Here is a 13,175-nt window from a genome sequence, read left to right on the forward strand (position 1 = left end):
AATGTTCCATGGATGCAGAAGAAAACAATAGATCAAATCAAATGCAAATCAGACTCTGTATCTGTTTGGGTTTTTTACCGTGTGAAAATAAAATTTATCTATCTATCTATATCAAACAACTGCTCACTGTTCGTTCGTCCTATAGGGTTATATCAACCCTTCGCTCGCCTTCGGCTGCAATTTACTCAAAGAGGTGAACCGAAAAATCGATATCCTTCGCATGTCATATTTATCCTTAGCTTACCGTTCGTTGATAAAATTTGACAATAGTTACTGATCGCATGATTTGACGGAATTTTTTTTTTGAATTCGTTAGATTCGCGTGCATTTGTTCACTTTCCCATTCGTCGCCCTTCGTCCGCCTACATTCGGTCAGGTGTGTAGGGGCTTTCAGATTTAATGAGATAAGCACCAACTTTGATGTCTTGATTATTCATAGAGTCTTTTGACTTGTGTTTTCCATTTACATCCACAAACAAACAACAATACGTCCATGAACGACTGCAACAGATACCTTCATAAAGTGTTCATTGATGTGCTCTTCTAGTCATTCAATTTCTTCATCCTGCTATGTAAGGCAAGCTTACGTGATATCTTGCTTTGATATCTGCCCATTATATCGGAAGAAATAAAAGGTAATTTGACCAAAATTGTCCATGAAGTAACTACGAACTGGTTTATTCAGTGGTTTTATACGAAGAAATAAAGGGTAGTCGAGCAAATTGAGGTGTACTGGAATACCAAAAAATATGAGTGCCAAGAAAAAAAATGTTTAAGTTATTATACCATTATGCGCCCGCTCTGTAAAACATAGGGCGAAAGTTGCTGAAAATGTACTTTTAACCCTATCAGAACATTTAAACTTTTTTTTTTGGGGGGGGAGGGGGTAGGAAAGAAAGTCTGCATGCCTTCAATTCCCTTTTCAATTGTTATAACTTGTGTTTACATGCGTACTTCACCTCTTTTGCTTCTCCTTTTCTTATTCCTCTTCTTCTTCTCCTTTTCTTCTTCTTTTTCTCCTTTTCTTCTTCCTCTTCTTCCTCTTTTCTTCTCCATCTTTTCTTCCTCTTCCTATTTTCTTCTCCTTTTTATTCTTCTTCTTCCTCTTCTTTTCCCCTCCTCTTCTTCACTTCTTCATCACCTCCTCCTCCTCGTCCCGCTCATCCCCTTTGTCGTCCCCTTTCTCCCCCTTTGTCTCTTAAATATTTTTAATGTAGCGATATGAATTTATGCATGAAATATATAGAATGTTCATTAAAGTGTTTACTAATACAATTTTTATGATGGCTATAAAAAATGTTAATTTTTTTTTCTCTCTCTTCCATCCTTTATCCCGTCTCTCTCGACTTTCTCAATCTACATTTCATTTTTATTCCTATCTCTTCCTTGTTTCCTCCCTCTTTCTCTCTTTTATCAATCTCGTTGGGTTATCTAATTGGTTTCCATTATTCACGTAGTCCAATCATCAAACCCCCACAGTTATGTAATTTCATTTTCAGATTATAAAATGGCCCTCTCAGCCTCTGCAGCTGCTCAATATCTATAATGAGGATCAAATTTTATGTTGCAATGCGATTATGGTCACTCCCCCAAAAGAAGGAGGACGATTCGTTTGCATGACCGTTGTTCTATGATGATTATCATAATGTAGACTGAAAATCCGTCTGTTTCGGATGACTTTTCAAAATATTTTCTGATTTTATTTCTCCTCTGTATGGAGGGTGTGATGACGTGAAGCCAGACGAAGTCTCAGCGGAAGATATCCTAACCGAATTGGAGTGATTTTTCGGTCGAAAATAAATCTAAACAAATGTTACTATATATTTTCTGTTTAATTTCATATCCTATATAGGATCGAACATTTTTGCAACCATGATGAATGGGATTGAGAATAAGATGGAGAACAGCGAAGGAGATAGTGCATCAACATCAGTCACTTTAAAATGGGCTACTGATATATTATGTGCATCACGCAATGTAGCCAATATTGAAGCACTCGAGAATATGTACGATGATATGGCCGACAAATATAACGAGGTGAGAAAAACGCACAAATATATGACTGGGGACTTCCGTGTAGCCCCCCCCCCCCCATCCCTCGATGGGACATGAAATAAACCATAAAAAATGATAATGTTGTGAAAGAAAACCTGCTATACTATATCTAATCTCGACCCCCTACCCGATGTTAACTTATACTGTTATAGGTTCGCGTATGCTCGTTCTAGGCATATCCCTTTGCATACACCCCTATCATGCCTATCTCATGGTTGTCAAAATAAAAGTTTTTGCAGTTTTCAGCAGCTTCTTTTTGCCAAAATAAAAGTTCAGAACCCTGTTATTTCGCAGGCTTTCCATGCCTTGGACAACAACCCCCCATAAAGTCTCATTCCAACTTTCTATCCAAGCCCTATACGGCAATGTCTGTTTACAAAGGGCGGTCACTTTGTCAAAAATAATGTTATCATCCACAAGAATGTTAATGGAATACGCCTTCATATACATAACGGTTATCTAGTACAATAGGCTTTTACATACAAAAAAAAATCATGATTGATCGCATCTTCCCGTCGCTTCCAATTCCACAGCTGGTGCCGGTGTTCAGATCATGTTGAGCCGGCAAGAAAAGTTTTGTTAGGCGCTCCTGACTAAACCCGGCGTTTCGGTCTTACCCATGGCCCTGGGAAGCGAGGGTGCTTTTTGCAGGGGGTGATGCGTGCATGTATAATTCTCCATAGGCAGCACCCCCAGGAGTTCTGATAGATGTGGCAAATTGGGAAAAATATAGGGAAAATTACGTACATTTTGTAGTGAAAACCTTTTCTTTTTGGGGGTCAAATTTCTTGGCACCTAAATGGCCCTTTTTTGTCCTTGTCAAATTTACTTCAGCACCCCCAGCAAAAAAAAAAAAAACCCGTTCCCAGTATAATTGGTATAATAATTGCTCTGAATGGTGGCACCGATTACTTATCACCGGCGCGCAGGTGCCGAAATCAATATTGGCGCTTATAGATTTTAACCCGTGCCGGTGTTTGAACTGAGTAGCGCCGGTAAGTATTCATTCACCTGTGTTAAAATCAAGAGGCTTTGATTATTCATCGGCTTGAGATGCAAGCAGCGCCGATTTTTCTTGACCGGCGCCAAATTGATATAAGTGGCGCATATTATTTTTTATTATTATTATTATTAATAATAATGATAATAGTCAATTCTTGTATAGCGCATAATACATTATGAATAACGTCTCTATGCGCTTCCAAAGGACTTGGATATTATTACCCCGGCTTTAGCTAGGCTATACCTAGGCGCTCCAGCATTCAAGGAATTTCTTCCTACCGAGTACCCATTCACCTCACCTGGGTTGAGTGCAGCACAATGTGGACACATTTCTTGTTGGTAGGAAATTACGCCATGGCTGGGATTCGAACCCACGACCCTCTGTCTCAAAGTCAGAAGACTAATCCACTGGGCCACAACGCTCCACATAATCGGTCACGATTTAGGAGAATTATGATGATTATAATTTTTTTTAGCTTTTGGAGGAGGAACGCCCCCCCCCCCGAACTCTGAAAAAAAAATGAAATGTTAAATCAACTTTTCAAAGGTTGGAGGAGTAAAAACCTTTTCTAAATTTTGCATTGACCACTACAATGGTTCAACCCAACACTTAAAATGTGGATTCAGCTTTATGCAAGGTTGTATATAACGTTTGGAAAAGGTTGCCACTACTCCGACCTTCCAGATGTTGCTTTAACATTTAATTAATAATGGTAATGATAATAAAAATGACAATTGAAATAATATCAATAATAATAAAGATGGCAATATAATGATGATAATTATAGGATGGTGAGACTGGTGAGGAGGATAATGTTGACAATGATGATGATGGTGATGATGATGATGATGTTGATGATGATAAAGATGATGGTGATGATGATAATGATGATGATGATGGTGATGATGATGATGATGGTGATGATGATGATGATGATGATGATGGTGATGGTGATGATGATGATGATGATGATGAAGAAATTAATGACATGGATATACAGCAAGGATGATAATAATAATAATAATAATGATGATGATGATGATGATAAAGGAAACATGATGGATTTTTTTTCTTTTTGTATTATCGTTCTGGAATCTACTGATGAATGCTCAACAATGAAATTCAGATGACTAAGGTATTGAAATACGATGGAAATAGGCTGACTGCTAACACCCTTATCAGTCTGCTACCGAATCGAGACATAAGAGTACTCGACGTAGGATGCGGAAATGGCCTGTTTGGAAAAGAGGTCAGTTTTCATTTGTGCTTGTAGTCACATAAGTACGCATGGTGTCAGGCCGCTCACGCGCTTCACCTTAATATACAGACAAATAATGCGAAGATATCACGGAGGCTGACACAACATGAATCTTAATACCTGCAGAGAATTCTTGCGTTTGCTTTTCCTTGGGCGTGCATGTTGCTTTTTCTCTCTCGATATGTAAGGTTCCTGTCGTGTTTCGTTCGGGAATTTTTGCTCAACGACGTACGGAGGATTCAAGAACAAAGTAAATGCCGTCAAACGACAAAGAATGGGTGGAAGGTCTTTGTCAAAATTGGTGTAAAAGGGAACAGCAGTTTCGTCCTGGTTTCAGAGTAGATGAAAATTGCAAAATGTATCATTTGTCCAAAATGGCGGACTATTTAAACTGCTGTTTCCATTCACCGGTTTTCAACAAGGACTCCTGAGTTATTTTGTCTTGGCTAGGCCAACGCAGAAATCTTAAAAGCTGGACCACCGCTGCGGTGATTAAACGTTGCACAAACTTTGGTAGAGCGGTTGTATGCGTTTTACAAGCGTACACGGTATTGCTAAAACGATGTCGGGCGTTGAAGCAGCGATCCATTTCGGTGATGAACTTTGGTTTGGAGTTGGTATGGAGGTGTCACCGCTAGGCCAACGCTCGCTACCGTTAAACCAACGCAAAAGCAGCGCCGGCTATAGAGGCGAACCGCTGAGGTAACGCCCGTGTTTTCGATTTTTTTTTCATTTTCCGCGGTGACGAACGTTGTCGAAATTTGACCCCCTCTCCCTACCGTTGAAGGACCGCCCTATGAAAGTTCTGACGGTGTGACCACTACTTAATATACGTTGCATGCGAGAGAATTTGCATTAAGAATATACATTCAGCGTTCTAGGGGACGTTCCCGTTCTGAATCTTTAGTTCTCTATAATAAGTCAAATGCTATTTTCCACGATATCTAGTACATGACAATGACAATGACAATGATTTTATTTCTTTGACGGCCCCTCCTGGGGGCATAGAAGAAATATAACAACTTACAACAATGGCAATAATAGGCATAAGAAAAAAATACCAAGGTAACAAGAATCAAACATGATGATAATAAACATATGTACAATACAAGAGCAGTAATAGAAATAGAAACGGGATTTTGTCAAGCCATAGCGAATTTGACGGAATCTCTCTCTCTCTCTCTTTCTGTCCTCTTGTCTCTACAACCGTTGTAGCTTTTTGATAAAGGATACCGCGATATACACGGTGTAGACATGTCGACTAGATTTCTCAAGGTTCTTGAAAAGAAACAGATATACACCAAGCTTGTGAAAGCGAGATTTGATCCAACCACACCTCTTGAATATACAGATGGTAAGTGTTTGATGTAGCAATTAATTTATGAACGAAACGGAGTACTTAATAATATAAATGACATCATTTGAGTACAACAGAACAATACATGATTTCTCCAGAAACCGAAGAAGTCAAACCAAGACAGTCATTCTATTTCAGACATATTTTGAAAAGTAAAGAAACAAGAAATATTGTGGATCTTCTTGAAAAACATTCACATACGTTGGAATATTGCTTGCAGATTTTCCTCACCTTTCAACAATACTGTATGTATCCCATATGTTGATTAGAAAGTTATATGAAATAAAATTTAATTCCAACCTGATACTGGAGATGAAGATTTCATTTTCAGGGTAAGAAAGGAGGATTTACTCTCTGCAGAACAAATTCTAAATACGGGTATCCCACAGGGTTTTGCATTTTCGCCAATGCTTTTTACACTTTTTATAAGTAATACAGATAACCAGACCACAGTAACACAGAACACAGAAAACCTGGAAACTATGGAGATGACACTACGAATCAAAATGGATTTGTGTTCAGAAATTAGGGGGGGGCGCCTGGCATGGTATTGGTTCAGCATTGTATGTTTGCTGTTCGACATCAGTGTTGTCAATGTGAAAGATGTGTGTGGTTTGATGAATTATGTTGTGTATTTTAGTGATGTGGTGCGTGGTGGTCTTTTTTTTTTTGGGGGGGGGGTGTGCATGGTGTTTGTATAATATTATATATTATATATATATATATATATATATATATATATATATATATATATATATATATATATATATCTTGCTATCTATTGATTCCCCTTTCTTGTTTTATTTCTTTCTTTCTTTCCTTCTTTCTCTTGTCCTTCCTTTTGTTTTTTATCTATTTTCTCTTACCGGTACTTCTTTCTCCCTAGCTGTCCTCTATTTTTGCCCTCCCCCTTCTCTGTCTTTTTTCTTGTTTTTCTTTTCTCTGTTTTCTCGATCTCTTCTCTTTGTCTCCCGGCTTTGTCTTGTTTTCTTTGTTGCTCCTTCCCCCTTTACCCCCTTTTCTTCCTTTCTTTCTTTCATTCATTCTTTTTTACTCTCTCCCCTCCCCCCTCTCTTTCTCTTCCTTTTGTACTGTTGCGATTCGCGTTTTACCCATTAGCGCGTTGCCTTTTACGCTTTGCGGTTTGCGCACTGCATTTCTTGATGCTTCTTGACTAATAAATACCGTGTTTACACTTAATCGGCTTTTGCATCGGCTTTTTCATAGGGTGTAAACGCGATTAACTTGCATCGGCTCGCGGTTCAAAACCGGCAATTTTGCACCACCAAAGGAGTAGATTTAGAACCGCGAGCCGATGCAGAATCGGCTTTTTTACTACGTGTAAACAGAAAGCCGATTCTGCATCGGCAATTGGTGCGCATTTTCATTTACTTTACCATTGTGACGTAATTGTAAGCGCACGGATCCAGCGTTGTCTTTATTATGACGTATATTGTTGGTGTGTGTATCATTTCAGGTTTTTGCATCGGCTCGCGGTTCTGAACCGCGAGCTGTAACAGCGTGTAAACGCAGTGCAAGATAAACCACTAAGCCGATTCAGAATCGGCTTTTGGTTCTGAACCAAAAGCCGATTAAATGTAAACACGGTAATGTGATCGGCTTTTGCATCGGCTCGCGGTTCTGAACCGCGAGCCGATGCAGAATCGGCTTTTTTACTACGTGTAAACAGAAAGCCGATTCTGCATCGGCAATTGGCGCGCATTTCATTTACTTTACCATTATTACCGTGTTTACACTTAATCGGCATTTTACTACGTGTAAACAGAAAGCCGATTCTGCATCGGCAATTGGCAATTGGCGCGCATTTCATTTACTTTATTATTACCGTGTTTACACTTAATCGGCATTTGAATCGGCTCGCGGTTCTGAACCGCGAGCCGATTCAGCATCGGCTTTTTCATAGCGTGTAAACGCGAGTAACTTGAATCGGCTCGCGGTTCAGAACCGGCAATTTGCACCACCAAAGTAGTAGGTTCTGAACCGCGAGCCGATGCAGAATCGGCTTTTTTACTACGTGTAAACAGAAAGCCGATTCTGCATCGGCAATTTGTGCGCATTTCATTTACTTTACCATTGTGACGTAATTGTAAGCGCACTGATCCAGCGTTGTCTTTATTAATATGACGTATATTGTTGGTGTGCGTATCATTTCAGGTTTTTGCATCGGCTCGCGGTTCTGAACCGCGAGCTGAAACAACGTGTAAACGCAAACCAAAAGCCGATTCTGCATCGGCTCGCGGTTCTGAACCAAAAGCCGATCACATGTAAACACGGTAAAATTCATCATTTCCTGATGAAGCTCTATGGGCGAACATTTGATCTAATTTTTTTCTATCCTACGGTTGTTTTATTCACCTTGCATTTTGTTTTATATAATATGTATTTAAATAATATATTTTTGTATATTAACAGCAAGAATATAATATTTATGACAATGTTGATTAATTTTTCCTTATGCATGACAATAACTATCAAATACCTGATTATCTGAAAACCAAAAATTTGGTAAAAATCGTTTCTTCGTTTTCTTCTTCCTCCCCATTTTCTTCTTCCCGTCCCTTTTTTTTTTTCGCCGTCTCATTTCTTATACTTTCTTTCTACCTCCTCTTCTTAAAATTGACTCCTCCCTACCACCATACTTCTTGAAATCCGTAATCTCATCTTACTTCATTGCAATTTTCTTGTTATTTTCAGGTTATTTTGATGTGATAGTTAGTTGTGGTGTTTTTCTACCTGCCCATCTCACTCACACCTGTCTACCAGAGATTTTCCGTCTTCTTAAACCTGGTAATTTCAATCTACTTTATTTTAAAATCTTGCATTTTTAAGTGGTTCTTTTTTAAAAGAAATTATGAATTGCACCATACCTCCTCTTCTTAAAATTGACTCCTCCCTACCACCATACTTCTTGAAATCCGTAATCTCATCTTACTTCATTGCAATTTTCTTGTTATTTTCAGGTTATTTTGATGTGATAGTTAGTTGTGGTGTTTTTCTACCTGCCCATCTCACTCACACCTGTCTACCAGAGATTTTCCGTCTTCTTAAACCTGGTAATTTCAATCTACTTTATTTTAAAATCTTGCATTTTTAAGTGGTTCTTTTTTAAAAGAAATTATGAATTGCACCATACAGATCTGAAAAAAGGAAGAAAGAACTTTGTTATTTAAGTTTTACACAGAGACTTTGTGTTATCTTGTCCCTTTTCTTTATTTTCCAATTTAGATTTTGGCTCATTCCATTCTACCTTAATTTCCCGCCTTTGTTTGCCTTGTCATCTTTAATTTATTTCCCTGTCTTACTAATCATGCTAATGTAAACTTGTATATCGGGGAGAATTGTTCTTTCTCATATGATCTTCTTTCCTTCTTTCCCCCGTTTTTTTTTCCCGGTGAACTCCGCCAGAGAGGCAGCTTCCCCCTGCCCCCCCCCCCCCCCCCGCCTGCTACGCCACTGACGTTTAGGTGGATGATCGGAATCCCAAGCATGTTCTGCAACAGCAGAGCTATCACGGCGATGTTCCTCCATGCGTTCCCCAACAGGTCTATACCAGCCTCACCAATGTAGACTTTGTCGCAGGTCGAGCATGGGATCTTATATCTTATTCTGGGACGCACTGCATTATGCACAAGAGTTGCCAAAGCTGTTGTACATGTATATTTCTAACATTATATTATATTGTTTAACATCCTTAGAATCACGCTCGATTTTATTTTCAGGTGGAGTTTTTATCATCACTACCAGGAAGAACGTTTTTGATGAAGAGATTGGGGGCGTCAAACTAAAGTCTACCTTTGCTGATCTGACAGACAAGGGTAAACTCCAGAAGATATCTCACAAGGAGATAGAGTATCTCACTGATAGTGAAAAAGAAGTTCCGGGCTTGATATTAACCTACAAAATGTTGTGAAAAGGTTTTTTTTTCATGAACATTTGTCGATTTCTAAAAAAGAGAAGATTTAAGGTCGTAAAGCATGGCCCTGGGAACGATTTTTTAAGTGGTGATGCTGATGTAAATTTGAAAAGCAAAAAATACAAATAAGGGTTATGATACAAAATGGAGGTCAAATTGGTCCAGAGAAATTTGAAAAAAACGTTTTTAATAAAATATGGAAGTCAAGTTGGTCTCCAGAAATTTGAAAAGGAAAGAAAAAGGGGGTTTTACTACAAAATGAAGGTCATTTTACACTTTTACACATCTTACATTATCTTCCTGGGGGTATGTGCTGCCTGTGGAGAATAATACACGCAGCACCCCCAAGGATAGTTTTTAGGGGTGCTTTAGCACCACCATGACCACCAGCACCCCCACTTCCCAGGGCCATGTCGTAAAGTATATACAGTCCACAAACGAGTAAGCTAGTTGATTATTATGATAATGGTATTATATTATATGCATTTACAGAGTGCCGCGGCCATAATTACACGTAGTATTATATAAATACCCAATTTGTAACCCTGCTGAACTGCCATATTGACTCTAAAAGCAGTCAACGAATAAAAAGTTTTGTTTATACAGATATATAGAGAGAGAGAGGGGGGGGGGAGAGGGGATAACGGTAAAAAAAAACTGGGTATGTTTTGTTATTTTTGTTTTTCATTTGGGATAGTACACATTGAAATAAAATTAAGATTGCCTTGATAATTCGACAAATTTCTTTAATTTACATAATTCACTTGCACTCACGTGATTATAGATTAACGAACAGCAGAAATTTAGCTAGTAAGACTTTTTGTAAAATAGTATTTCTAACATGTCTATAGGGGTTTGTGAGAAATCGTGATAATTCACAATCGTTTGGAGTTTTGAGGATTATTAATGTTCAGGTAACGATAATTGTTTGCGATTGTGAGGATATTTATAATGGATGAAACGATCGACACCGTGTTACATGTACTCCATATTTTAGCAGTTTATTCTTCAGTAAATAAATAAAAGATATTTTGTCTGGATCTCAGTATTTCATCCATGGGTATCGAACGGGGGGGGGGGGGTAATATATCAGCCAAATGTTTCAGATGGAGGATGGCCTGTGGTATCATCCCCCAATATCTTACGACAGAGCATAGGAGAAGTAGAAAGTAATGATTTCCTTGGTGATGGTAGCGATGATTACCTTTTATACGTATATTCACCGTCACATTTTTTCTTTCGTATCTGTCCTGATTATTGTTATTGAATTGAACCATACCTTCGGAACCTGTTAAAAATAGAGGAATGGAGAAAGAAAAATAGTCAAGGATGAAAAGGAATAAAATGCTTAAGTTCATATTCTTATTGATGACATAATGTTTTCAAAATTTACCCCATCCCGCCACCAATCGCAATGGGTGTGTCCCGTATATTACCCCACCCCGATGGCAATGGGTGTGTCCCGTTTATTTCACTAACAATTGAAATATTTTTTTTCAGTATTTTCTTTTCAGCTTTATGATGTAAAATAATAGGAATGGAACATAAAAATTGAGGATTGAAATTTTAGAAAGAAAGTTTGAAAGGGGGGAAATATGAAAATCGACATATGTACTTCAAATTGACAATTTTAGGATACTAGATGAAAATATCGGCCCGCGCTTCGCGCTCCTATCAGTCCGTACGGGTTACCCAGTCTTCTTGTAATACAACAAAAAAGTCCACCCCAGAAAAATGTTAATTTGAATATATAAAGAAAAATCAAACGAGCATAACACTGAAAATTTCATCAAAATCGGATGTAAAATAAGAAAGTTATGGCATTTTCAAGTTTCGCTTGATTTCACAAAACAGTTACATGCACATACTGGTCGGTATCAAATGAGGAGACTGATGACGTCATTCACTCACTATTTATTTTGTATTTAATTATATGAAATATTCTAATTTTCTCCTCATTGGCATGTGAAACAACAATTAATACCTCCCTAAACATATGAAATAAGCATGTTTTAATACTATAAGGTTCTTACTGTAAAACCTGAAAAAAAATGAAATATTGTATAATTCAAACAATAAAGAACAGAAGATATAGTGAGTGAGGGACATCATCAACTGTCTCATTTTGCATGTCACTGAGTTGTGCATATCACTGCTTTGTGAGAAATACGCAAAAATTTAAAATGTCATAACTTTTTTTATGATTTTACATCCAATTTTGATGAAATTTTAAGCGTTGTGCTAGTTTGATTTTTCTCTATTTATTCAAATCAACATTTTTCAGGGGTGGATTTGTCCTTTAAATGACACCAAAAAGCAACCTCCGTATCTGGCTGGTACATACTAGTGATTCCGACTACAATGCGATCGTTTGCATTCCTTTCAAGAGAGTACAATAGTCTAAACCATATGCATTCTGGCATCGCCTTTGTTGGTGTGACAAACACGTATGAAATGTGCGTAGTGATGCAAGGTATGGGTATACGAGGGCAAAGGGCGTTTTCTACATGTATATTTTAATGAAATCTCTTGGAAAAGTTGGAGGAAGCATTGCTCTGCATGTTGCATGCAATTACGTTCGGGCACCTTAAAACACTGTTCCGTAAGAGCCTGTCGAGCGTATACCCCATCCATATCTATAGTTTCACTATAAAAATATCGTGTTATTTGGAGCCCCCAATGTGGCAAAATGGTGTTTCGGCTATGCAAAAAAAATAATCTTAAAACCATTTGGAGGCAAAAGGGTAAAAAATACGATGTGGAATCGCACATGTATATTCCTCAATGAAGTACTATGATAAAAACTCGGCGTTGGCAGTATAGCCTCCTAGCCTCTCGAAAAAAATTGTTCATTATAGAATGTTAGAACATCATAATCTGTTTTTTAAAGTCTACTTGACAATAAAAATGAAAAAGAAAATAGTTGGTTTCTAATCTATGTGGGTTTCGTTCTGAGAAATGTTATCAAATTAGGACAATGCAATTAGAGGACAATCACAAAAACAAAGCAAAACATCTGGGGCCCATATGGGTTTTATCTGGGCTGACTGGGGCCCATATGCCCCACATGAATACCATATAGGACCCAATATGGTCGATTTAAATAGATATTATCCCAGACACACCAATATGGGCCCCATAGGGGTCCCATATATGTTATTGCAGGCAATTCTGAGCAGAAGGCTTCCCAGAGAAACACATGTGGGCTTCACATGGGCCATATATGTGCTGTTCTGGGCAAGCTGAATAGAAATCATCCCATAACAACACATTTTGGCCTCACTTGGGCCCTATATTTGTTGTTCTGGGCAATATCATGAGTCACTAAATGAAGTCATTAACAGATGTCTTTTCAGGTCAGTACAAAGTCCTTTTTCGTGATAATAAAAGCTGCTGTGAATTTGTAATTTTCATGTCTAAATAATTATATAGGCCTACATGAAATGTAAAATAAAAACGATCTCACGCTTTGTGCTCGTAATATTGATGTAGGTCTTATGATTATGTTTGTAAGAATAAAGCTAAGATGTAATTAAAACTTAAGTCTTTAGGAGTTATAGGACTACCC

General features: G+C 38.0%; 1 protein-coding gene across 1 annotated transcript; it reads left to right on the forward strand.

Annotated features, from left to right (window-relative positions):
• Window positions 1–1,875: 1,875 nt before the first annotated feature.
• On the forward strand, window positions 1,876–9,604 carry LOC129261669 (methyltransferase-like protein 27). The gene is made up of 5 exons (XM_054899720.2): window positions 1,876–2,037; window positions 4,185–4,307; window positions 5,532–5,670; window positions 8,389–8,481; window positions 9,414–9,604. Exons 1-5 carry the CDS (start codon window positions 1,876–1,878, stop codon window positions 9,602–9,604), a joined length of 708 nt encoding a protein of 235 aa, XP_054755695.2.
• Window positions 9,605–13,175: the final 3,571 nt, after the last annotated feature.

Source organism: Lytechinus pictus, chromosome 5 (assembly GCF_037042905.1).
Source record: "Lytechinus pictus isolate F3 Inbred chromosome 5, Lp3.0, whole genome shotgun sequence".
In the NCBI taxonomy this organism is placed as follows: Eukaryota; Metazoa; Echinodermata; class Echinoidea; order Temnopleuroida; family Toxopneustidae; genus Lytechinus; species Lytechinus pictus.

Excerpts from the sequence above, each read along its gene's own strand:
- LOC129261669 (XM_054899720.2), top strand. The coding sequence starts at position 1,876 with ATGAATGGGATTGAGAATAAGATGGAGAACAGCGAAGGAGATAGTGCA. Across the intron at positions 4,308-5,531 it reads ATGGCCTGTTTGGAAAAGAG|CTTTTTGATAAAGGATACCG; the intron begins GTCAGTTTTCAT and ends CAACCGTTGTAG. Across the intron at positions 8,482-9,413 it reads TTTCCGTCTTCTTAAACCTG|GTGGAGTTTTTATCATCACT; the intron begins GTAATTTCAATC and ends TTTTATTTTCAG.